At 41.9% G+C, this 26,716-nt stretch overlaps 2 protein-coding genes across 2 annotated transcripts in view; both read left to right on the forward strand.

Annotated features, from left to right (window-relative positions):
* Positions 1-1,496: 1,496 nt before the first annotated feature.
* On the forward strand, positions 1,497-11,696 carry SMIM14 (small integral membrane protein 14). Its single transcript, XM_032955253.2, has 5 exons — positions 1,497-1,634; positions 4,705-4,798; positions 9,150-9,198; positions 10,428-10,579; positions 11,424-11,696. Exons 2-5 carry the CDS (start codon positions 4,724-4,726, stop codon positions 11,463-11,465), a joined length of 318 nt encoding a protein of 105 aa, XP_032811144.2. The 5' UTR covers positions 1,497-1,634; positions 4,705-4,723; the 3' UTR covers positions 11,466-11,696.
* Positions 11,697-24,386: 12,690 nt separating this feature from the next.
* The window catches only part of LOC116942863 (uncharacterized), a 66,963-nt gene continuing 64,633 nt past the window's right edge, over positions 24,387-26,716 (forward strand). Inside the window, exon 1 of the mRNA XM_032955247.2 lies at positions 24,387-25,222. The gene's annotated coding sequence lies outside the window, so the exon portion shown is untranslated. The remainder of the gene's footprint in view (positions 25,223-26,716) is intronic.

Raw genomic sequence — 26,716 nt, forward strand, 5'->3', positions numbered from 1 at the left:
AAGAAAAATTGGTTTTCTGTATCGACACAAGCACTGCTTCCCCCCAACGTTCCGTTTGGAATTGATAAAAGCTACCATACTGCCTCTACTTGACTACTGTGATATCGTGTATAAATCAGCCCCAAGTACTGTACTGAAGAAGCTTGATTCCATCTATCACTCGGCCTTAAGATTTACATTGAAGTGCCCATATAGGACTCACCACTGTGATCTCTACATTGGGTCAAACTTAACGTATCTTAAAGTTCGACGGCTTGTGCACCAGATCTTATTTATTCACGATGTACTTACAAAAAAATCCGCAGACTACCTGCTGGATCTCCTCTTTGTTTCAAAAAACAAATTTGACCTCAGGTCTTCGCTCATTTACCAGCTTCACATTCCCTATTGGCGTACAAAAACTGGAGGAAGGGCCTTTGCTATTGATGCCCCCTGGGTCTCGAATGCTATTGCCAATAAACTGCAATTTAAATCGCTACCAATTAGATCTTCTCTCAAAACTGCTCTCGAGGAGTTGTACACCCCTAGCTGCCACTGCTATTTATTGGCGTAAAATAAAATAAAATGTTTCGCTCCGGATGACGCTGCAAAGTATTATCTGTATTTTGATTTAGCGTGCTGATCTTAAAGGTGCATTGAAAATTTTGATACTCCGACTGATGCTTCTGTTGTTGTGGAGTAACTCATGCAGCCAGCTATGGCTCTAGGATTTGGTGTTACATGTTATTTATGTAGTTTATTGTAAAAATGCGGTCACAGTCCCTATGATCACTGTTACGTTGCAATTATGGCTTTATTTTTTGGTGATTTCGAAAAGTTTTTTGGTTTGGACATATTTGTTTTGTTGTAGTACGGAGTTAGACTGATGGCCTTAATCTAAGTTTTCTTGTGGTTGTTGTTGTTTGACTTGCATCTCACTGGGATTTTTTTTGCACACAGCGTTGGTGTACGGTGCTTTTTTCAGGAATATTTTGGTGTTTTTTTCATGGATTTTCTGTTTGCACAGTCACATAGTCACTTTAAGATGTTTTCTTGTTCGTGTTTCTGTTTTTTTGTTTGTTGTGGTCGCACCCGATTCAAGAGCCGAATGGCTCATAGGGCTATACCAAAATAAATTAACTGAAACTGAAAAAACTGAAATTTGAAAATCTAATGTAGACAAATTATTATCGAGGCTTCACCCCTCCCTCCCTCCCGTTTCCTATGTGTACGTACATTGTCAGTAGACCCCCCCATACGCAAGCGTACGCAAATGGGTTAACCCCCTTCCATGCGTACGTACTAAATGGGTGGCCCCTAAACCCACAACATTGACTTGGCCCCCTTTGCCAATCATGGCTTACCACGAGGGGCGTGGCTTCAAGCGATGGGGCGTGGCTCAGCGCGAAGGGGCGCGGCTTCCCAAAAAGGAGCGTGGCTCTCCGGGGGTAGGCGTGGCTCAGCAGCGGGTGGGGGCGGGGCGGGACCGTGGCGTGTCCATCCGGGTATCTTCGCGCCGCCCTACGTGGCGCGTGGCCGGGATCGAGAAGAGCGGCCGACGCCTCCTTCCTCCTCCTCCTCCTGCTCGTCGTCGTCTCTCGTCGCGAATTCTCTCTCGCTCGCCGTCTCTTTTCTGAAAGTTCACGACCACCAAGGTAAACATGACGGCGACGACGACGACAGCAGCAGCAGCACAGAGACACGACGCAATAAGGCGCGCGGTTTGCTCGCTGCGGTCGCCTCCAGCCGCCGTGGTCCTTGTTGTTGTTGTCGGGGTTTGTTTTGGCGAGGCCAGCCCGAGGGCCCGTGGGCCCGGCCGCGCTCATCGCGCTCCTTGGCATCGCTGTTCAATTGTTAACTCGCGTCTCGTGGTCATCCTTACTTGTACTGTAATTAGTCGGCGATTCAATTTCTCGTGGAAACATTTCGGCGGCGCTTTTAACCACCACCATCACCACTACCACCTCCACCTCCACAAATCGTCGTTGTTTGGGGTTTGTCAGGGGGGTTGGATGGGATGGGGGTTGCGGTGATTTTATTTCCCCAGAGCTCAGCCCTGGACAGCTCCGGCTTTAATTAAACCTTGCTACTTACAGTGTTGTGTGTACGGTGTGTTTAACTTTTGTTGGCACCGTACGTAGGCTAACCGTGCTAATCGGAGGTGGCAGATATAAGAATAGTAGCAATGCTGATTAGTAATGGTTAAAATGGCAAATGAAGTCTATATTAATTGTTTTGTACTGCTGTGCTATTATCATTGTAGTTAAGAGTGATTGTGCAGTTAATTGTTATCGTTGCCTTTCTCCACGCATCTCCCGATTAGCACGGTTGGCTACATACAGTGCGAAAGAAGTTCAACATACTGTACATAATCTGGTCAACCCCTTTTCGGTGTGCTTACCTTATTACAGAGCAATTCAGACCTTATTGTTTAACCCCGTGCCCTTATAAATCTGAACATTCATCCTACAAAGTCCCATCACAACGGATAAACACAAACAAATATAATTTTGTTCGTATTGAAACGGCTGTACGCCGTATGGACCTGCAAACTCAATTTCCCTGTACAAGAATACAGCTTAACCGTATGGGTTGACAGCTATGAAACTGATCAAATCCGGAATTGGACCGATCTCGTATCTCAGCAATCGAAAGCAGGGTTGAACCCGGATCGTGCTTGGGTGAATGGTAACCACGCATGTATGACAGGTGCTACAGGTTGTAGAATGCGCGGTGGACAGCAGAGGGCAGTGCACCAATAGTGTTCGATACTGTGCCACTATAGCCACAACTTTATCAACTCACAGTGACCAGCGTGGGTCAAGTATATGGCCAAATAACCCCCACACACACACACAATTCGTACAGCGTGGGTAGGCCCTCATCCAGCAGCGGAGTGGCCAAAATGCCGTCTTTACATTTACATAATAGTAAGTTTCGCAAACTCGTGTTGCCAAAATGTGTTACTGCTATTAAAAGGAAGATGCGTTTCTGAACCAAACCGAGCTTGGAAGCGTCGCAGACCAACGAGATTACTGAAAAAAAAAATACTTCAAAAGTAGTTAGTCTTAATTGTGTAGCCATAAAGATAAGATGGTTTGAAAAATAAAAAAAATAAAAAAAAATGACCTTTTTGAGCTCACAAATAGACGTCACTGCGAGACTGTATTTAAGTTTTAAGTATTTGTTGGGATTCTTGTTGGCTTTCAGAAGTCGCCCAAGGCTCATTGGGTCAAAAGTTAAAGGCTTCAGCGCCCCCCTTAGCTAATGACACACGCGTGGGTTCCATTTGACATTGCGGCCAAACAAAATATGCATTTGCGATGCACAGTGATTCATAGTTGTCTTATTTATCCCGTAATGCCTCGCCCTCAAGTCTTCTTTTTGAAGAGAGGGGTCATGCGTTGGTATACATCGTACGTCTCAAGACATCCCGGGAGGTATTGTTGGACATTGCCATAGGCCCACTGTACATAGTGAAGAGAGACATACATTTGCATTTCAACATGAAACTTAGCTTTTGTATTTCCGTCTCCTCAATCCGCGTCATTGCTTTTTACGTATGCCATAGCATATTGTACACACTACGTGCATGTTTTTTCAATGTTGTAATCGGAAACTTTCGTGTGTTTTGAATGCTGTACGTATTTGTCATGCAAATATTGGCGTTTGCTCGGTTGTTTAAAAATGTCTAAACTGTCACCTGTGTGTGTTAAACCGACCAATATCAGGTTTTTTTTCATGAATATACAGTACAGTGAAATTAAATGTTAGGATTAATTACGTACTTGAGACACCAAAGCCATATGGATATTTCTATGGGTCGCCTGAATGTAGTTTTTTATTGTTTCATTTTATTTTCAAATTTGTCTGTAATGCCCAACAATTTCAGAAATATTATACACCACAGGATAAATCGAATTTATCCTGTGGTGTAAAATAACACGTAAAAATACACGCACAATACATTTCTGGATGAGGGTCTCTCTACACTGTGCAAGGTTGTACGGTCTATTTGACCATATTTCGCCATGCTGAACACTTAAATATTAACATGTAAGGTATGGCCAAACTTTAATACACTGAAAACACCAATTACAAGTGCTTTACAACCTTTATGGCTTCGTAAGAAACCTCCTGAGACCATAAAGTATTTTAATCAGAAACCTGCTATTCTGTTACTCCTTACACATGTACATAATTCATAATCTATGCTAAGCACTTACTTTTGAGTGGTGTAGGAAGAGGACGTATTCTTGGTTCCTTCAGTAAAGTCACGTAGAAGGGAAATAATAGTTTTATTACAATAATATTTTCATTATTTTATTTCCCTTCTACGTGACTTTACCGAAAAAACCAAGAATATGAATCCTTGCAGTCACGAAAGCTTGAAATGGAAATAGAAGAGGACGTACTTTCGTGTACACCATGTAGCAGGCGCATGTCTCTAGTTTTGGTTTTTCACAAAGTTTTGGCAGACTTCTCATATAATTAATACAATGAAACCGAGTGTCTTTTTCCACGGTTTTGGTTTGAATAAACTCGTTGCATATTTAAACACTCCTCTCACACGAGCATGATACTTTTAACAACCAAGTTGTATTGGATGCATTTTAAGTTAAAATTACTGCCCATGTATTGAAGTCTGGTTGGCCGGGTGTGTGTGTATTGATGCTTGTTTTAAAATAACGCTACACAAGGTTTCAAAAGCTGTTTGTTTTGCAGGAAAAAAAGCGCAGCAGCCATGGCGGAAGGAGGCTTTGACCCATGCGAGTGTGTTTGCTCCCAAGAGCATGCCATGCAAAGGCTTATTAACCTGGTAAGATGCCTGTGCAGATTGAGGAAAACGTCTACAATAATCATCCATATTTCACAAATATGTGCAACAGAAAACACCAGTTTTGATATTTGGAAATAAATGGACTCCAGTTATCCACAGTGATATGAGGAGAGCATATTAGATCCTGTAATCAGTGGGGCATCGTGGTTAGTCCCGTAATCTTCCAAAAATAGAATTGTGCCGACGTGGTGTGCCACGGATGATAGGAGACTAAAGCCGCACGACTCCATTGATGAAAATTGAGCATATTAGGAGGTTGCCATGGATCGGTTTATTCTGCGTATGCTTCTAACGTGGTGTTTCACGGATTATGGGAGAATAAGCAGCTCCTGGAAGACGAGGGCAAATCATCATAAATAATGCACCTCAAGCTCACCCTTATGATGATAATTTTCCAGAAATCCGCTGAAAAACGCGGATTTCTTGAACTCCAATAATCTGCAAACTACAGGAATTCTTGGATGATTGTAGTCCTGCTGAAATACAATTGCTTGGCATTACCTTAATTCCTGTTTGTTATGTATACCTTTAATGTTCAGTAAGTTATTTTTTTTTAATTGTTGAAAAATTGGTCGTAACATTTTAGTGACAGCTCATGGTCATAATAAAAACGTATGCGTAGTTTGATAACTGCAGAATATGAATACTGACATGACAATTTGTCATTGAGCATCGTTCCAAACATTGAGTTTATTTTAATTCCACGTGATATTTTGCAGCTGTCACTGTAGAGCGTATTTTATTTTCAGGCCAGCATTGAAGATTGTAGTTATTTAAACTCCGTTCAAATAGACGTCTATGAAGTCACGTTTTAAAACAAGAAAAATGGTAACCTGTAACATTTTGATTTAAAGCTTTCGTGACTGCAGTAATTCATATTCTTAGTTTTTTCGGTAAAGTCACGTTGAAGAGAAACAACAAAATAATAATATATATAATTGTTTTATATATAATTGTTTTATATATAAAAACAATTATATATATTTTATTATTTTGTTGTTTCTCTTCAACGTGACTGTTTCTCTTCAACGTGACTTTACCGAAAAAACTAAGAATATGAACCTGTAACATCTTTAAGGTGTACAGTCCAAGACAATTGTATCTTGTTGGACAGCAAATTGCCTTGCAAATAAAACAATTGATTGCCATGAAACATTTGTGTGTTAACATGAGGACATATTTATTATTCCTGTTAAATTCAGAAATACGTATTAGTTAAAACAATAGATATTTACATATTATATGTGGCTTCAACACCTAGTGGAATAAAACATAAACTTCACAATAGGTTTTTTTTGGGTTGGACCACGTAAATACCTCTTATGGGTGATGTTGGTCGCGAAAGGCTTCGTGTTAAAAAATAAACTTGTTTTCTCAAATGCTGGCCTAAAAGGAAATAGGACATGTGGACGTAACCACGCTTCTGCTTCTATACATAATTAGAATGTGTGGCTTCTAATTTCCCGTGAACATCCTCTGCATTAGAGGATGTGGCCAATGTGGATAGGCCTCTGGCTGTATTCTTGCCATTAGTTCGGTTATAATTAACGTCATTTTCCTGACATTTATTAATTGTGTGCCGTTGACTCCAGTTTTTGAAAGTCAGAAAGACAGCATTACTGTGTACCTCATTCTAATGTATGCATCTATAATACCCTCGAAATTATCTGCAAATATTTTTTTTTTAAAATGTGTCATTTATGAATGGATACTGTTAGATATTAGTGTGTTCCTGAACTTATGATTGTATTCCTCAAATATGTTTTCATATTATGCCAAGTTGCTCGCTTAATAATTGTCTTGTGCTGAGGAATCATCAAAATAGTTACGTTTATTGGAAAATCCTGATTAGTGATGGTGTAAAAATTACCTAAGCGTATGTTGGGGATGGACGGTCCCATCCATTAACATATAAAAGTCAGAGTTCCTTACAGCGAGTTGTATGCGTGTAACTAACTTTAATATAAAAAGTACTTTGTGGTCTAACTCGTTCCAAGCTTGCATACCAGAGGCCAGGTGCTATGTTGAACTGGTCTAACTGGATACATGGTAGTGCAACCAAACAAATAAAAAATGTAACTGGGTTTGAGTGCTGCCAGTGCAAGCATGTTTACATACACTAACCAGGTTAGGTGTATTACTGTGCATAACACGGGCAGCAGGGAACACAATTGAGTTATATTCCTCGCCACGGCTAACCGTGGTGGTGAGTGATATCTGTACCAATCCTGGGTCTCCCCCGCCTGCCCCCCCCCCCCCCTTCACGAACCTGCACTATCCACAATCGTTCAGTGAGACATTCACAACATGAAGCGTTGGCGCATCACTCATTGAATCTTGACTTAAAGCTTTGGCGAATGCAGGAATTAATATTACTTGGGTCTTTAGGTAAAGTCACGTTAGAGAGGTTCAAAGAAAAAAACCATGACGTTTCGATCGCAACACAAGCGGTCGTCCCAAAGAACAGCACTCATTGGTTAGGATATTAGGAGAGGGCATGGTACAGACTTGACATCAATTTGTGCGACATGCAAATGGCAGGCGCATGCTACGAGTGTGGCTTACTCATGCTTTAACAAGGGTTCTCAGTGTTCCAGGGTTGGGCCAGATGTCTTTGACCCACATTTTATTATCTGGAACCTTATATTTTGAAAGTAAGGTTTATTTTAAGCAAAAATTGAATATGACACGTAGGCTTTTCGAGACCAATATTCATAAGAAAAGTTTTTGGGTTAAATCGCATAAGTATAGATATTGATTTAAAGCTTTCGTGACTGCAGGGATTCATATTCTTGGTTCTTTCGGTAAAGTCACGTAGAAGGGAAACAATCAAATAATAACTAAAATATAAAACAATAAAATTCTCACGACGTTTCGACTGCAACACAAGCAATCATCAGGTGTGAAAACACAAGCAATCATCATCAGGTGTGAAAACCACACCTGATGATGATTGCTTGTGTTGCAGTCGAAACGTCGTGAGAATTTTATTGTTATATTTTTATTATTTTATAGTTTCCCTTCTACGTGACTTTACCGAAATAACCAAGAATAAGTATAAATGTGTCAACCCGCGACCACCCGATACAGCCAATTAGTAAGGTTTGTCACGAAAAAATCTGCTAATTAGTCACTACTTCAGCTCACTGGTGTGTTGGAGAGTAAATCCACAAAATTTACAAGTTGTTACGTCTGCAAAGGCAGTATTTAACATTTGGCAAAATTTGGCCATGTAATTACAGTACTGTTTAGATACAGTGCACTTTTCACAAAATTTTTTATTTGATTACGTTTGTTCTCGACGACGTTAGACTTTATGGATGTACTGTCACCTTGTTGTGCAATGTGTTCGACCCAACCCGGTTCTCTTTAATGTGGTTGCAGCTGCAGATCGCTCGCTGTAGAACAACATGTAAATTGGAAAAGCAAATATTTACAATCGCACTGTTCTGGGCATACAGCATACCCGCTACTTGCCTTGGCAAAACTGCTTTATAAATGTTTAAAAATACAGGACATTTCTGTACGTTTCCATGATGCTATATAATTTCGTATGTACCTCTATTTAATTGTGTTACCTTTATCAGAATGCACTAAACCACATGTGGTATATATATTTCCGTAGCTATGTGTTTCTGTGTCATATTCATCTTGCTTAATACTTAAATTACAATTTCCATACGGTATATAGTAAAATTATGTGCGTACATAATTTGGTTATTTTGACGATGCACGTCATCGATTCATTGTTATTTTTAAGTTACCCCACACATTTTTACAACTTATATACAATTTAATTCAACTATATTTTGTACAGTTTTGCTGTACTGTGCTGAATGGGCTCTAAGGGGTTCGTTAATTGAGGGCCCTTAGTAATATTGAATATATCATGCCCCGCTCTTTAGATGTATAAAGTAAAACTATTCCACAACTTGCATCCTTAAAAAGATAATGCTGGAAAAAAACTTTGGTGCAGATGCCCATCGGCTTATTATTATTTTTGGTGCAACAAATCTGTAAGTTTTTGCTGACAATAACAAGCTACTAAATACACAAATTTGCATGTACCCTCATTGTCATGGAGAACGTTTTTTGATATTTGCAAGAACAACATTTATATGCTAACTTGAATTTTTGGACCGTTTGTGCATGCAAATGCAAACTCGAAAACGGTGTTTTCAAGACCTGTGTTTGATTGAAGTCATGCGAGGCTGGAAAAAACTTGCATCCCGATGATACATGGAAGTTAGACGCCGTTTCTGAAAAGCGTCAATGTTTACATTCATAGTTTATGTTGAAAATGGTGCCCAAAATTGTGTTTGTTTTGCAGCTTCGCCATTCCCAGGGCTACTGCACCGACAATGAATGCCTTCAGGAGTGTAAGTGTCAATATAAATACCCTTTTTATTCAAGGTCTTGGCTGAATTTGTTCCTGCACGTCAGTGGTTCATTCATCTATTACACAGACTCTTGATATTACGGTAACTGGAAGCAGTGTTAACAATTTTGCGTTCCTCAAAACAGGATCTTCTGCATAGATAATTTGTGTAAAGGATTTACATTGATAAACTAGAGGCCGTAATAGGAAGTGTAATAAAAGAAACGGTAAATGTAGATATCCCAAGATTGTTTTTCATGGTGGCAGCAGAACTAAAGGAATTAAAGAATGTTTTATGCTTTTAGCTCTTTCGGTAAAGTCACGTTGAAGGGAAACAATAAAATAATTGTTTCCCTTCAATTGTTTCCCTTCAACGTGACTTTACCGAAAGAGTTAAGAATATGAATTACTGCAGTCACGAAAGCTTTGAATCAAAATTTAATGTTTTATGCATTTGGGAATCTTTTTATTTTGTGGTTCACAGCATGTTTACATAAGGAAGCCAGTTATTACCATTGGCGTTAAAGGGACAATTATGGTACAAATGTATTTTTGTAAGTGTCATAGAAATCATTTAGTTACTGATGTCGCAGATGGGTATGCACATCTCATCGCTAAAGCTTAAAAATAGGTTTCCACTGATTAAATAAATTGGGAAATGAAATAGTTGTACAACTACACTCATCGTTCCAAAACTGCTATACATACTATGTAATCCTTATCATCTAAGCTGAAAGCGTTTCCACGAACTTGACTCAAACTCTGTGCCACTTGAAATGCATGAAGTTGAACTTTGTAACTTGGGCTGCGGAAGTTCCTACCTGTGTATTTTACAATATTATTTGTCTCGTGATGCTTTCCACGTCTGATTTGTTTAAACGCCTCATTTAGTTTGCTGCAATTCTATTAATAGCAGCCTTTTCAGGATTGATATTAGAATTGCACATGTATTTGTGATTGACTATTTAGGGCACGTTCTCCATAACCACACCTCCTCTGAGCACGGTTGACTACGTACGGTGCGAAATAAGTTAACTTTACATAACAAATATTGTTTGGTATATCTGTTGATGTGTAAATGATGTAAACAATTCCTGCATATGCTTAAAAGCTGGAAGAATGAAAAACATCTCGAACTATATTTGGCCTCTGTGGTTTGAGAGATGAGTAAAGAGAATCTCGCACCCTAATGCGTTGGCTGCTTTGCTCACTTGATTTGCTCCCTCGCAGTGCCTGGGCCAAACCAAACTGCAGGGGGCATGGACCCAACGCTCACGATGGTGATGATGGGCTGGGTTGTGCTGGCGCTGGTATTGTTCCTGTTTCGACCGTCGAGCCTACGAGGGCGCGGTGACTCCAAGCCGACTGGGCATGACAGCCAGGTAAGCTATATTTCGACTAACACATGGTCTCAAGTAACCAAGTCTCAACATTTTTTGCTTGTAACACTTCTGTATATGGAGTATATATATAATAGGTGATGTTTCAGGCAGTGTCCCTTCATAGTGGAGAGATGATGATGGAACATTGCCTGAAACATTGCCTATTGAATATTTTCTTCCTCTGAGGGCAGCAGTGTTATTCACCAACTTTAAATTTTTGCAGCATGTGCTTGTTTCAGGCTCCATTTGCAGTGTCATATTTTTTACAGTAACACAGCCTTTAAATTAAGTCTTTATTTTTTAAGCAAAGACTGCATTTTAACTGCTTAGTTTATTTTTTACTTTGCCAAATATATGAAAAAAACTCTCCACTTTTCACTGCATTGTGACTTTGTACTTGCTGCCTTATGAGTTTCAGGTAATGGTCCTTATTCAGCGGTTTGGGAGATTGTATCCTGTTAAGTATTTTTGTTACAAGGCAGTGTTAAGATGAACATGTTGAATTTTGTTCATGCAATTTTATGCACTCCTGGCAATGCCTTAATTTTTCTAACTTTAGCAGGGTTTTATTTTTATTGATTTGTGTAAAGCACATCTAGCTAGGTGATTTATAACCACCGTGAGCTTCGTGTGCACATGTACATATTCACTTGGCTGTGTATCAAGGTCTGTTTAAATATGCCCCTGTGATCAGATAACAACAGCCCAACAGGATTGTTGTCAATCTTTGGCGCTCTTCACAAGTTACAACCAGGCTGGCAGGCTGTCTTGAAAAATACAAGTGGTGCTTGAGTTTTTTTTTTCTGCATGTTGTGCTAACGAAGTGCGTCTGTTGTTTCTTTAGAATGGCAGACGGGAGCCGCCTGCCCCACCCCCTGTAGATTGATGGAGGGAGCTACGCTCTAAGTGGATGAATGAAGTGGTGCAGCCAACCCGACTGATGATGATGATGATGCCTTTCCCAAGCCAATATCGCACATAGAGGCTTCAGCCCCCTTTGTTATTTTTTGAACCAAAATAGTTGGTGATGAATTGTAAACGCTCACGCTGAAATTTAAATTCGATAAGGGAAAGTGTGTGACACTCACATTTATATATTTTTTTCACTGTTAAATTTTGCTGCCGTAATATATACACACACATACTTACAGCCTCGTACAATTGAAATCCAATACACAGGCTGTGAACTCTTAATTGCACACTGTATATTTGTAGATTTCGAGACCTATTCTACCCTTGTACATCTGACCAATTGTTCACAAACTCCAGTCCTGAAGCCTGGGCATGATAGATAGTTTATACTTGGTAATTGGTGCATGTGTGCAATGTATCTTTAGTTTACATCTGATTTAGGAGAGCTTTGACATACAGATAAATGACTTCGGTGAAGCATTAGGACTGAAGACTGGAGTATTGTTGTATTAAGCAGGTACAGGTATGTTTATACTTCAGGCTTTTGAATGTCAGTTCCATTATATGGCTTTATTCCCAAGACTTATAAAAAAAAAATTACATTGCTAGTTGTTTGACATGCTTTTGTTTGGATCCCTGAATGGATGCATGCCTTATCAAGGGTATGTCTGAGGCTTGTGTGTAGGTATGCTTATTAAGGCAATGATTTGTATTTGTTGCCAAAGTAGAGTAGTACAGTTGAAGTCTTCTATAAAAGCTGCTGATCTCTTCAAGAGCTGATTTTTGTTAAATATCTTGATCATATGGGACTGTATTCTTCTGTGGGCTTCTTGTCGTATCTGTATAGAATCCAGATGTGTTTTTGAACTGTACTTTATATTATATAAACGGGTCTTAGAGGCCATTATCTTAAGGTTTGAGAAATCCATTGAAATGCATTGCTACAGTGTTCGGTGCATTTGCAGACAATTAAATGATCATATTCTGCCTTTTTGGAATCGACAAGTGAGAAACCAAGCAACTCCTTTGTGCTTTGAATAATATTCGGTAATGAAATAATGCAAGTGCCTCTTAAGTCCACAGGTATTCCAGCATATGTTGGTGAAAAAATAATTAGGCTGTTGTGATGACTAAAGACTAACGTCACTGCTTTCCTGCACCATGGCAAAGATTATTAAAGCAAGAAACTGACTTGGGTTCCTTAGCTTAAACATGATAATTTCAAGTTAATTCTAATTTAGGAGATAGGCTTTTTAGTGCTACTGTTTCAATGTCATTAATCTATTGGCTGACTGGCCCCATTCTAAAATTTCTATTTGGATCACAAGTAACGGCTCATTAAAACCAGATTGCATTGCTAAGAAGGGGTTGAGGAATGCAGCCATCGTTGGATAGACAATTGCAGTTCATGCAATGTCTGCAACAAACTGCAACCGTTGATATTAAGGGCCATCGAAATGCTTGTATAATATTTAACCTCTTAAATATGTATTGAAGATTAAGCATTAATTTGCATTGATGCTTAAACATAAGATGTGAACGCGTCTTGAATATACAGGCTGGTGTTAACGTCTGGTTTTATGCTGGTCTCAGCGTGTACTGATTTTTTTGTTGAACTGTCAGATCTGCATATTTTTCAAATTCTATAATTTGTGATGGTTGACCTGTCCCATCACAGCAAATTTGTATGAATATTATGGAATCTATAAACACAGCATTCCAATCTTAAGGTCTCCAATCTACTTTAGGAAGTGATTATCAACTGGACATTGCTTTATTTCAGCCATAACTGGACCAGCATGCACTGCTGTTCTTGACAACGAAGCTCTTCAATATCTTATTTTTTCTGCAACGCTGTTTTTGTGTTTATCCAGGTTTCTCCATCTGTTTTCTCGGTTATTTGTACAGGTTTAATGTCAAAGGATTCAAGCAGTTTAGTTCCAGTCCCAAAAGGAAACACTGATGCATTGCTTTGCAATGGCTTTTTTCAAAGCTGATTAATTGCCACATTCCATATTGTAAGCTTCTGTAACTTGGGAGACATTTTGATTTTCACTCGGCCCTGAAAGTGCATCACTTGACCATCCAAGCCTAACTTGTGAAGGCACTGTGAAGACTTCTAGGGCTGCATCAACTTTACAGACAATTACTTGAAATCTTAGGATTGTATCGGCCACTAGAGCTTAAGCAATGTCCTATATTTCGGTCACATAACATACATATTTTTTTCTTTATCTTACATATGTTTTTTGGATGATGTATACTAATGTGTGCAAATTGGAAAACTTGTGCAATGTTACGATCGGGAAAGGTGGACATTGTACTCGATGCTTGTTGATTAAACGGTATATGCTATGCACTTTGTTGTAGCTATTAAAATAAAAAAATGAAAGAAATAAACAATTCATAGTGATGCTACCACAGTGTGGTGTATTCATGAACTCTGTACAGCTTTAAAACATGTGAAGTATTTTAACTGGCAGTAAAAGCCACCCCTTACTGTAACCGGTGATGGCCAGTGCATTCGAAACATCTTGTATATTTGTCATGGAGAGTGAACATTTCTGAAAGAATGGAATGCATGACATGAACCAGCCTGAATATATAGACGGTGGATGCCAAAGAATGTTCCTGCTGAGTACCAATCGTTGGCAGAGTTTGTTTGGTCTGTTCACCATGCACCCTGTATCAAAAGGCAATGAATAGCTTTGTGGTGGGCAGTAAAGATCTACGAGTGATTGATAATGCTATTGTACTGCATCACGTTGGACAAAAATGGTCCGTCTGCCTCGTAAGATATAACCTTGCATTGGAGTGCAGCCGTGCGTGGTCACCAAAATAAGTAATCGTACAAGGTATCTTCAGTGTCTCACTGGGCGCGTCTCACCACATTTTGTACACAGCTACAAAAAACAAAGATCCCCCGTATAGCCTTAACATACTGTAGGGGCAAGTGCTGTTAGCGAGCACCTATGAAGGCCAGAACGGTACACGAGGGGGTGGGTGGCCAGCACCACGCCCGACCAGTGGCGACATTTACACCGCACCGGATACTAATTTGAGGCCGAGTCGACCTAGGGGAGGCCCAGGACCGGTTCAGATAATTGTCACTGGTGTTGGCCGTGAGCGGGAATCGAACCTGGGTCGCCAGGGGTCATTGCGCAGCGCGCTAACCGCTGCACCACCGCTCCCCACACATCTACACCGTAGTAGGTTGCACCGCAAATAGTACCTTTGAGGTATATTATAAACGTGAGTGCGATGCAGCGTTACGTAGCCGTTAAAAGAATGTTCGAATGAGAAAGCAAAGGATGTGCGTGACGGCACCGAGTGTGGCGAGGCAATAGGAAGCGAATGCTGCAGCAGCAGCAAGCAAAGTGACTCGCAATGAAACCGAATGGTCTCCACCAGGTGGTGCTAGGGCAGTAAATCGCGTTACACCCCCCGATGACCAAGTTGGGTGAGACCTCGCACGCCATCGACGGCCGTTAACCAGGAAAGTTCGCATCAACGCCGAACTTGTGTGGGGTGTAAACGGTCCCATCACGACCGTGTATATACATGTTATGGGTTGCCACTTTTGTTAAATGTGAAATTTAGCTTACATTCACGGTGCTCTTCCGTTGGACCGGTAATGCTTGGCTATAGGATGGGAATGAGTGGAGAAATAGGGACCGGGAAAGGCAAGGACCGCACTTGAGTGGGGGAAATGGCAGGAAGAACAAGACAATTACGTTGCTGGACGTTTTATTTTACTGCAAATTAATTATCCGGGCAGTTAAGTCTGCTGACTTGCTGGGTGGAATTCAAATGGGCCACAGTTCTGCAGGTCATTACTTAGTGTGTAAAGTAACCTATATAAGTGATGTATTTGTGCCAATATGTTGTGACATACGTATGTTAAGCAATTACCATTTTTTTATTAGCTTGCCATGTAGCATGGTATTGTCCCATATTTGTGAATTGTAACGTCAAAAATACCTGGCATGACATTATTTTGTTACCTTCCACTCTAAATTAAAGCGTCTGCTTCGAGCGAGGCATTCACAAAGACGGAGGTAGATTTGTGGGAATTGACGAGCGCAATAAAATGTCAAATTGCGTAACGCCTCTCGTTAAAAAAATTGAAAATGCATCCACGGAGACCCGCCCCATGTGCAGAATGTGTGCCATCACCTTCAATAAACGGGCCTAATCTCACACTTCCCCTCCACCCAAACAGCACAACACACCACCAATCGCCCAGGACTTCGCTGGACCACTGCAAGTGCCAAGTAAATTGCAGCAACAATATTCGGGGAGGGGAAGCACTATAATGAATTAATCAGGTGCATCATCCGTAATGTTAAAAGTGACATTTGGGACACAATACTGTGAGCGTTGCTTTGTCCATGCCACATTTTGTAATTTGGACGTATGGACTCAAGTATTCATAGTTTGCAGGGCAGACAGCACTGTCCTTCCAAAGTGGATTGCACTTCATGGCTGTTGGGTAAGTCTCGCCTCTGTTCCCACGTTTTCCCACGGTGGACGGGACGTGATTTATGGGGGGTTCATGTCGTCTTCGGCACCACCAGCCGCGTCTATTCAAAAAGTGGCTGCAAAAGAAAACAGTGGATTATAATGTTTTGGTCGATTAATGGGGCTGATCGTCCCAGCTCTGACACGAATACATTAATAAATAAGCTCCTAAACATGTTAAAACAGGTTAGAAATGTATTCCATACTCATGCATTAGTGAGTTAGCTCGTGAACACGTTAACACAGGTTGGACTCCTTGCCCCAGGCACACGTGGACCCTGCTCGTAGAACTCGCTGAAATGTGTGATCTCTCGCCAGCTGATTCTTTGTGAGTCTCTTACACACAGTAGCGTAATTAGCGTGGGGGTCCTTGCCCCCCCCCCTCCCCCCGTGGTGACCAAAGCTACGAGTTGGGGGTCCCACAGACAACCACCATGATATATGTCTTCAACAACGGTGTAAAAGAACAAAAACTTGATGTAATGATGTGTTTAGGCCAGAGGACTCGCGATTTATAGCCGACGAGGTGCGACCGTGCGAGTCACATCAAATATTGGGGTCCCACCTCACCGATTGCCCCCTGAGCTGACAACGCAGTTACGACGCCACTGCCTAAACAAGATGCTTATTCACAGCGGTGAAACGCGGCAGGTTTTACAGGTATCGAAAGTCAACGTAACTTTGGTGTTTATTGAATGAGAAACTCGCTTTTGTAGCCTTGGTCTCTGGGCACGCTAAAGAGAATGCGTGTGACATTTACTCCGGGCTTAAAATGTCAAGGATAATTGCGTTGTGTTGTTTCAAACACAAGTTAGACCGAGTTTACGAAATGTGCACCATTTAGACTTGAGCGTTACTGCTGCTGTTCATACTTTATGAAACGTTTGCGTGGAGAAAAACGCATCCCTGTCAATCCTTTATCAGTACCCTACCTTATTACAGACCAATTCAGACCTTATTGGTCACCCTGTGCCCTTATACATCTGAACGTGCATCCTACAAAGTCCCATTACAAGGGAGAAACACACACATTTTTTTGCCCCTATTGAAACGGCTGTACGCCGTATGGACCTGAAAACTCAATTTCCCTGCACAAGAATACGGAGTAAACCGTATTGGTTGACAGCTATGTATATACATATATATGCGAGTGCAATCCATGTTTGCTTTGTACTGCCACGTGACTGACACGTGTGTCAGCTCTTGGTGTAGTGCAACGAAGCCACATTTGAGCGGATTTGCACAATTCCTTGGTTGGCTCCTCGTGTGGTGACTTTCATGATCTGACTCTTAGTGCGCAGTATGTAGCAATTCTGAGAAATTGGCTATTTGTGGCTTTGCAAAATGCTGTGCTGCATTTCCCTCTGAAGGATGTGTTTCTATTGGTGGTGGCGTGTTGTCGCATGTGTTTTTGGATGTGTTAAAACAAAATATAGAGCCGTGAATGTCTACACTTACTTGCTCGTGTGTTTGACAGCTTGCGCATGAGCACATGCAAGCGTATCTGTGAACAGAGACTCATCAAACGTCCGCTGGTAAACGTTTCCTATCGCTAATACCTACTATAATCACTCAGGCATGTTCTTAACGCTCGTGACGTCACTGCACATCGACCAGCCCCCCTCTAATTAATATTCATGAGCAGGTGACGTGCTCCAAATGTACACCCCCCTACCATTAATAATAATTATCGGGTGACGTCACTCTACATGGGTGGGGGGCGAGGCGCCTCCTCCCCCCTCCTCGGCGTCAACTCACAACCCTCACTAACAAAGGTAGAACCCTCACGTCACGTGATCTCCGTCACGCTGCTGTTGAGACATCGAAGTAAAAAGGACGTCGTGGTGAACACGAATTGATGCAATGAATATCACGTCGCGGTCTGCTTTTCGCTTGCCAAGTTTCAGATGTATTGCAATACATCCGTCCATGGACGGGCAAAAGGCTAGTCTTTAATGCTTTACATTTTAAAGCATCTAAATAGACACGCACTCGAACGGACAAACAAATAAACGGATTACTAAGTTAGCCCAACAAATGGGATGTATTGTACACGCGACACTCTGCTGCGTGTTGAATCGGTGTCGCTTTAAGGATGTTGATTTACGGTTATATTTACTGATGGCTTTGTAACTGCATCCGTGCCTGCTGTTGCGTGAGCGAATGAGAGAGAGAGAGCGTGAGTGAGCGCTAGAGATTGACCCTCGATCATTTAGTAAATGCGTGAAGATGTCAGTCCCCGGTGGTGGTGGTGGTGATTGTTGCTTGGTAGTGGTAGAGGGCTCTGTAGCAAAGGGCCGGGTCGCTTATATAACACGCGTGGCACGTGCGCCGCATCAGATCGTTACACAACGAGGCTGCCGCTCACGTGAGGAGCCCGTCACGTTTCTGCTGCTGTTTTTATTTGCTCCGGGGCAATGTTTACCTTCACGCCCCTGTCGCCCTCCGCCGACTGCCACCTCTGCGTGTCCCAGTTGTTAGCAGCGCTGTGTGTTTCCTGTGGTGCTTTTTTTCTCCTCCTTTTATATTTGCTCCCCCCCCTCTCCCAGAAATGTCATTGTAACAGTGCATGGCGGTTGTGGTTTCTGTTGAGAGCTGCCATTAAGGTAATCTGCCACGAAAAAGCCTCAGTGCAGGTCAAGTTTGAGTCCATGTGGCGGTGAAAGCGTTTTTCCTGCACGATTTATTTTGGGATGAGAGTCGGGTGGGAGGGGGTTTTGGCTTTTGCTAATAATAAAAGCGGCTATTATATGCTGTTTGCAGGGCTTTCTCGGACGGTAGCCAGCAATAGATCGTGAATTAAAGGTAGTTTGAGTTTGTGGAAGCAGCTTTATCCTCTATATCTTATACATTAAAGCATTTGTTAATTAATAAACGAGGCCAATGTATGTATGTACATGGAAAATTATTTGCATTGGGATTTTATCCCAGACTGTTCTTAAACGATGGGAAACTGAATATATACAATTTCGGTGACCACAGTAGTTGCTGGCGCAGTGAACGTTTGCAAATAATAATTAAGTACACTTAAAATAATAATTGGCTTTAAACTTGTTATTGTCAATGAGAGGAAGGAAAGGTCAAGACGTTGGGAATGAATGGCCTTTTCAGGAAATGTTACGATTCACTGTTCAGGGCAAGACAGTCTTTAAACATACACCCCGGTACTTTCTCAAACTTATTGTACATTGCTTTTGTCTTGCTCATTTATTGAGTCCACAGTTTGCAGGCTTCTTTATTAGATACTTCTCTCATTTCCTGTAGTTAATTTTAATTGGTTGTTATGATCGTCATCGGCAAATTCTCCACTGTAAATAAAGATTCTGATTCTGAAATCCGAGATGGTTAATATTTTATTCATTTATGTTTATGCATTCTATTTCTCCAATCCAATTTTCTGAAAACGCCAGAATGTGTATACCACATGTTGCTATAAATAGCCCGAGCGAATGCATGTGGCCCTGTCTGACACCGGTTCTATTTCGCATTCTGTTTCTTCATGCAATCTCAGTTTCGCTGTTCCAATTGTATACATAATATAGCTTTCATTACACTGTACATACTGCATTTTCTACTAATGCCTTGTTTTGTGAGATATTGGATGACTATCAATTTCCACTGAGTTAAATGCCTTGTAACAGTCTACCAAAGGCTTAGGCATCATGCTAGTTGATTATTCATTTGTATTTTGCAGGATCGGATTGATCAGTATTATGGGCGTGCATGTAATTTTGTTAAAGGATATAAGATATCTGTTGTTTGGGACACAATCGGAACACACTGCAACAGTAAGTATTCCCATGGCAGTTATCACAGTGATGAAATAAAAAGGTGGACCTGAGCCGACTGGGATACTCTTTGGAAGCTGAACTGAATGAAAAGCTAACGTGCCTGAAGAAGAGAAAGGTGTTTTTTTTTATTTGTGTGCATGAAACTGCTATGACATGGATCAGAAATAGGGACGTTGACAAAATGAAACAAAAGATATAAATTGTAAGGAAGGGTCTCAGAGTACGCGGGCTCAGAGTACATGGACCCGCTCATACGCGACCGACCCCGATTCATACTTACACTTTGTGACTCGTACTTTCACTACACGCACGGGGTAGAAAGTGAGTCAAATCACCCCCCCCCCCCGCCATCAAGACAACATGTATTTAACGGCGTGTAACTTATACATTTTATGTATACTAATATAGGCTAACCCCTATATTAGTGTAAGGATGGTGGCCTTCATCCAGCGGTGGATAAAATCACGGCTGATGATGGACAACTCGGCCTGTTGGTAGAAATGTCATATTTCCTATCAGTGACGAAAACAACATTAACCCCATGCTTCTATTTACAAGCAAACACTCCGTGTGCTTTGTTTGCATGGTGTTTATACTGATATCAAAAGCGATATTCAGCAAAAGTAGAGGTAAAAGTTACCTTTCGAAAACGCCAATAATCACAAGCCAATTCTGGCACACATTCCTCTGCTACACTAGCTGATGTGTAGTACGGTGCTAAACTGGGACAGCGCTGGCACGTGAAGTTGCGCTACAGCGTAGAGACGGCTGCTAATGTTATGTCAGCACTACTTTGCACGCTATTGTGTTTTTATATTTGAGAGTGAAATTCGCCATTTATATAAAAACAATCTATTTCCGACCCCCGCCTCCGCCTTGCAAGTTTTAGGGGTTCCTTCCAAAACCCGGACACGGTATATATGTAATGGGTTCAACTGAGTCGCAGACGTAGACTTTGGAGGCAACACATTTATTCAGTTCCAACACACGGGGCAACTTCCCCTTAACAGAATAACAACCTATGGTGGTGACCACCCGGCTGACTACACTAGTTACTACGTAACTGTTACTACGGACCCGGGACTACAACATCTGCCCGGGTCCACGTGCTGGAAGACTCGTAGACGAAGGGTTTCTTTCCCGGCTTATATTCTCTGTGGCGTGGACGGCTCCGTCCTTGGCCACGTCCACCTTCCAGAATCCTCGGGAAGGATCTGGGTCCCAATCACGTGACCCCCCCCTTGCCCCCTCTTGGGGCCCCTCTGTCAACTTAACCAGTCACGTGTCCTCCAAGGTCAACCAGAGTGCCATGGCCTCATACAACCTTATCCCTTGGTCGGCACCCACACACCCTGTCCTGTAGGGCCGACACTGCACTTACAGCCTGGTGCCATCCAGCGCTATTATCCAGCGCACACCGTGCCCCTGTAGGGCCGGTACTGCACCCACAGCATGGTGACATCCAGCGATGCCACTACATATATTCTAATGTTATTTTGAGAACACAGCGTACTTCATTGTAAATATTTGACATTGTCTCCTAAAGAGTTTGTTCTCTTCCCAGCTGCTCAGAATGCTGCACAACTAATGAGATTACAGATAGGCTTAGGTATACTACACATTGCATCCCTCAAATGCAATATTTTCTTAATGACCTAGAAACATGTACAGTTAAGGTTTAAGCAAAAGCACATTGAGTTTGATGTGAAAGTTAAGAAATATAAGCGAACTTGGGCAGGACACATCGCCAAAAGCAAAGGTGGTCCATGGCCAAGAATGTTTACGTCTACTGAAGAGATGGAGCGATCAAATCAGCTTGTGTGTACAGAGGTGGATTGAGAAAGTATAAACTTTCCAGGGGTGGGAGCCGTATAAACCATGTCAACCTTTTTTATACGTTAAATAATGTATTTTCTCTGTTAAATATCAATAAGATATACATTTTCAGAGTATCAATGGGGGAGATCACCCTCATTCTCTCCGCTTCACATGGATCCGCCACTGAGTACACACGTGCCAAGTGGATTATTACATCGCTGGATCAAGGGAGATCAGAGCTGCTTGGGGAGGCGTTCATCCAGCAGTGGATAGACTTTGGCTAACGATGATGAAAGTTGCTTATCAAAGCATTCTGTGGTAAATAGCCCTGTTTAATGCCCTTTTTGAGCTAAATTGAGATAAATGGAGAGCTGGCCCCAGTCCTGACCAAACAGATTGGGCACAAGCCTCCAAGGCTTTTCCTCTTCCAATTAATAATTCAAGAAATATGTTTTATTTTATTTTAAATAATTGAGCGTGGCACACGAGCAGTAATTTTACTACATACATAAAAGTGGGTGGACAGAAGCTCTTGGCCTTGGCAGCCAACGGGGAAAGATTTATTATTGCTGAATCCGCGCACGGTGTTTACCTTCAGTGATGGGGACATTGCGACCGTGTGTGGTTGTTTGGCCTGTGATATCGAGTGTTAGAGGATTCCATCTGAGGGGACATTTATGAGGACGGGCGTGATGCGAGGGAAAACCAGCGAGCTTCTTTAGTCCTCTGCTCAATGGCAGCAGGCCTTTGGCTCAAACGCCCCCCTCAATGCCGTCCAATATTTAGCTTTCTACTTTAAATCGCTGTCGGGTCCCACTTTTCTTTAAAATTAAACATTATTTGGCGATGGTGCTGCTGCTGCATTGGCAGTGGTGTGCAAGCACACATAAAAATCAACATATTCGCCAAAAACACTGCCCCAAAAAGAAAAAAATGTAATAGTCAGTGTATCGAGCAACGGTCATTATTCACCGCACATAATTTTCAAATTCAACCAATCAGTTTCAAGGATAATGCATATATTATTAGAGGATGTTTTTTGTTTGCATTCTGACCACAAGCATTGTGGCTAATGCAGTTTGTTGTTTTAACATCTTAACACCTGTTCTGTTGCCAGAAAAAAAAACTATTATCAGAATTTTTCTTCTTATTCTTGACTTCTTTCCTCACATCCTTCCAGAGTTTTCTTCACTGAGATTTCACCTCCGAGAATGTGCACGGTCTACATCTTTTGCCTCTTCTGGATTTATTCTCGTGAACTTATCTCCTCCTTAACCTGCTCAATAACTCTCTCGTTGGTCTACTTCTGTCCATCCAACTGATTTTATCCATTTATCACTAAAACCCTAATTTCCAGTATTTCCAGTCTTCTTGTCTTCTTTTCTCAGAGTCCACGTTTCTGTCACATGCAACAATACACTCTATACTCGGGGGGTCTTCACGAGTCTCTCTCTTTCTTCAACCCCTCTGGCACGTAAAATTAAAACAATTAATGCTGTACCCAATATTGCCACTAGGGGTCAGCAAATAGACGCACCTCGTCTCCTCCAGTGTTTTTACTTTCAGGCTAACGGTATCTATTTTTTTAGGCAAGTTTCAGGTTAGAGCATTCACATTGATGACCTTTTTAATATACATTTTCTCAGTAACGTTTAGTTTTCGAGGCTTTTGAAAAATACTTTAAAATGTTATTTGTAGTGTAGTGGAAACTGGACATAATCACACCCCTCGTCGATGGCGCCATCACTACAGGGCACGCGGCCTTGCCGGTGAGCCGGGAATCTGGCCAGGAAGCCAGCCAGCAAAACTTTTTCTAATACAGTATACAGTAGTGTGAAAACAGTTCTGTGTGAGCAGAAACCACTTTGAGTGCCATATTTCGTGGACATAAGCAGGTGCTGTAATTAGAAAATATCGTAGAGGCAATTTGATACTGAACTGGTTGCATAACAGCTGAATATACCTCTAGATAAAACGTTAATATTACTGTTGGAAGTAGTAATACATTGGCACGTGTGTTAACGTGACAACTTTATTATTTGGCTATTTGTGTCCGGTGGAGGAGGGAGGGGAAGGTGCAAGAGAGACCATATGGTCAACGAACTCTCTTGACCGAAACAGGGTAAGGAAGCCTTCATCCAGCAGTGGATTGACAATGGAATGTAAGCAATGATGATTTATTATTCATGGCAATGCACAGTTCTGGAAAGTGAGACGTTACATTGCTAATAGCAGCAGTGGATGTGGTTATGATTAGAGCGCCACGGTGGCGAGATGTTAAATATCTCGCCTGGCATGCAGATGGTCGTGGGTTCGATCCGGAACCTGATGCCTGTATATTTGGAGTTTGTATGTTCTCCCCGTGGTCGCGTGGATTTTTCATTTAGAAACGTGCGTTTAAAGTATTTGGCAGCAATATATTTCCACGCGATAAGCCACTTCGTTAAACTATCATTTGTGGCCAGGTAGCTTCTGGAAAAGAGCTATATGGGCCTAACCTGGTAAAATATATATTTTAAAAATCTTACAACCGAAGGTGCCACCGTAATCTCTGCTTAAATCAACCCCCCCCCCCCCACAGTAATTAAATTGCGGAACAAGTGGTTGTTGAAGATTGCTGGGCCAGGTGCATAGCTGTTGTGTCTCAGTCTCAACACGGTTTGGTGACTTCAGTGCTCTGTGCACGAACCGATCCCCTGCCCAAGTCACCCAGGCGCTATTGACAGCTTTCTCATGGCGTTTGTCACTCAGAGAGCTCGTGAGAGTTGCAGAGTGTTCATTTGAAATGCTCACAAATACAAACGCAAGCACTGCGCTTGGACTGATACAGTCCAATTTGCAGTCTTCTTGCCAAATAAATGCAGTAAATCCGGATAATGTGATTACTCGGGGCGATATCAGACGAGTGCTTATACAGCTTTTGAACTCACTGCTTGCACTGATGCATTGTTTATAGACAATGCGTGCATTTATCTCCAAATATGGCGTTTAAAAAAAATCGTTATTTGTTTTAACATTCAGCAGAAATTCGGGCGAGTTGTTATGAAGAGATGCAATTACAGAGAGAGAGAGAAGAAGAAGAAGGGATCCCCCACGTACAATCCCCCAATAAAATCGCCGATCCGCGGAAGCGTTGTCACATCCTCGCCGTCGCCCGTGTCACCTAACCACTCACCGAGATTCACGCAGCAGCAGCAGCACGCTTTCATTACAACCTCCCCAGATCCGGCCCTCCCCCACCCCCTGCCACTACCTTCCCGAATCGGTCATTAACAGCCCAGAGACCTCTCATCACGAGCATCTCCCCCCCCACCACCCCACTTCGAGGCCGTGCCAATCCTCGCCCCCCCTCCCTACGCCACGCCGAGCGAGAGCCGAAGAATTAGGTACCTTATATAAGTGCCGCGGCTCGTGCGCCTTCAAACCGGCTCGCGCGCACCGCGTATATATACACACACACACAAGACGCGCGCATCGCATCGCGAGAGGCCGCCGGGGGGATATACCCGTGTAAGTCCCCCCCCCGCTCTGGGTCAAGCGTGCGCCGAGTTGAGGAAGCGAATCCCGGCCGCAGCTGCCGACGCTTCAAACGGCAGCTCAGGTGAGGGAGGAGAGTGAATGCGGCTCGGGGGTTTCTTGTTGTTGTTGTTGGTGGTGGTGGTGGTGTCCACTCCACGTTATAGCGCGCAAGTGTCCCAATTTGTTTGGAGACAGCTCTATAACGCGAAATTCACGGATTTTTCCTGATCCCCTGTGTGCTGTATTTTGTTGACGTTCAATAGATATATTTTTTGTTGAGTTTGTTCCAGTGTGTAGAAACATTGCCCTGGAAAGGGCTCTATATGTTATGCGTTGCACACACACACGTATGTGAAGTGGTGTTCTGGTTGTTACCGTAATAAAACATGTATCTTTGTAGTAAGGTAATTTTTGGAACTGCCAATTACTTATAATTTGCATTTGTATGTGTACCGTATGTTATTTCACAGAATTGTAATCTACACGTCTTGACCGCTGTATAATAATTGTATGTGCTTATACTTTACCCAGTAATTTCCTTGCGATGAAGACATGTGGGTCTGTTTGAATTAGTTATACATAAATAAGCACCATTTAAAATAAATAAGCACCATTGAGGATGGATAATGAAAAGGAAAATGTAGTAAATAGAAAAACCATCCCCGTACTTATACGTTATGTACATAATCCTTAGTGTAGTTATATTACTCGAACGCTTTTCTGACAGAATGCTACCTGCGTGTTATTTAAAGAATACAACGTTTGTGTTTTGCAACTTCCTGCAGGCTAATTTATGGACTGAATTTTGAACAACTTAAATTCACCAATCCACTGTTATGCCGGAGTACATACATTTAATGATTCATGTAAAAGCATAAAAAAATATTTTCCAGCCTTTTCTGTTCTCAATTGCCTCTTTACCGTCTATGTAGCCAGAAACAAATGCCCACGTGTACCAGTGAACATGAGGTATACAACATTGATTTTCATCTGAGTGGCTGTTAGAGAGCGAGGAGCGAGGAGAACTGGAAGGTGCAACAAAAAAACAACCCATGGACAAAACTATTTCGCTGTCCATCTGTCACTCGTCCAAGGAAAGCTCAATGTCTTTATGGTACAGAATTAATCACGGTCACTGAATTCCAAGCAGGAACTGCACCTTGTTAGTGTGCGGTGTCTGGCACGTAAAAGCACGGCAGTGTGCAGAGGTGGCACTGCGAATGATTTGGTGCTTGAATTTGCAGCGGTGTCGTCTGCCTGTGACCCGCAATGCTAACGACAGTTAAGGATGAAGGTGCACGCACAAATAGGCTTTGTTGCGAGTGGTTCCGTTCCATGGTTTTGAAGGGCACTGGCAGAACAAAATGTGCAAGTTCATTCCTTTCACCTCTTTATACTTATTGGCTCAAGAACATACAGTGGTGGTGGTGGTGACAACAGTGCTGCAATAGTAATAACATCAAGTGTATGACTTAGTCTGTCGGGGTATTGGTCAATGTTGCGTTTTGTTGACTGATGCTAACCAGCAGCATATGTTTAAGCAAGACAACTTTGGATTAGTTTCGACTTTCTGGAA

The sequence above is a fragment of the Petromyzon marinus genome, chromosome 16 (assembly GCF_048934315.1).
Source record: "Petromyzon marinus isolate PM22_M1 ecotype Great Lakes invasive population chromosome 16, UKy_Petmar_22M1.pri1.0, whole genome shotgun sequence".
In the NCBI taxonomy this organism is placed as follows: Eukaryota; Metazoa; Chordata; class Hyperoartia; order Petromyzontiformes; family Petromyzontidae; genus Petromyzon; species Petromyzon marinus.

Excerpts from the sequence above, each read along its gene's own strand:
- SMIM14 (XM_032955253.2), top strand. The coding sequence starts at position 4,724 with ATGGCGGAAGGAGGCTTTGACCCATGCGAGTGTGTTTGCTCCCAAGAG. Across the intron at positions 4,799-9,149 it reads TGCAAAGGCTTATTAACCTG|CTTCGCCATTCCCAGGGCTA; the intron begins GTAAGATGCCTG and ends TTTGTTTTGCAG. Across the intron at positions 9,199-10,427 it reads CAATGAATGCCTTCAGGAGT|TGCCTGGGCCAAACCAAACT; the intron begins GTAAGTGTCAAT and ends GCTCCCTCGCAG.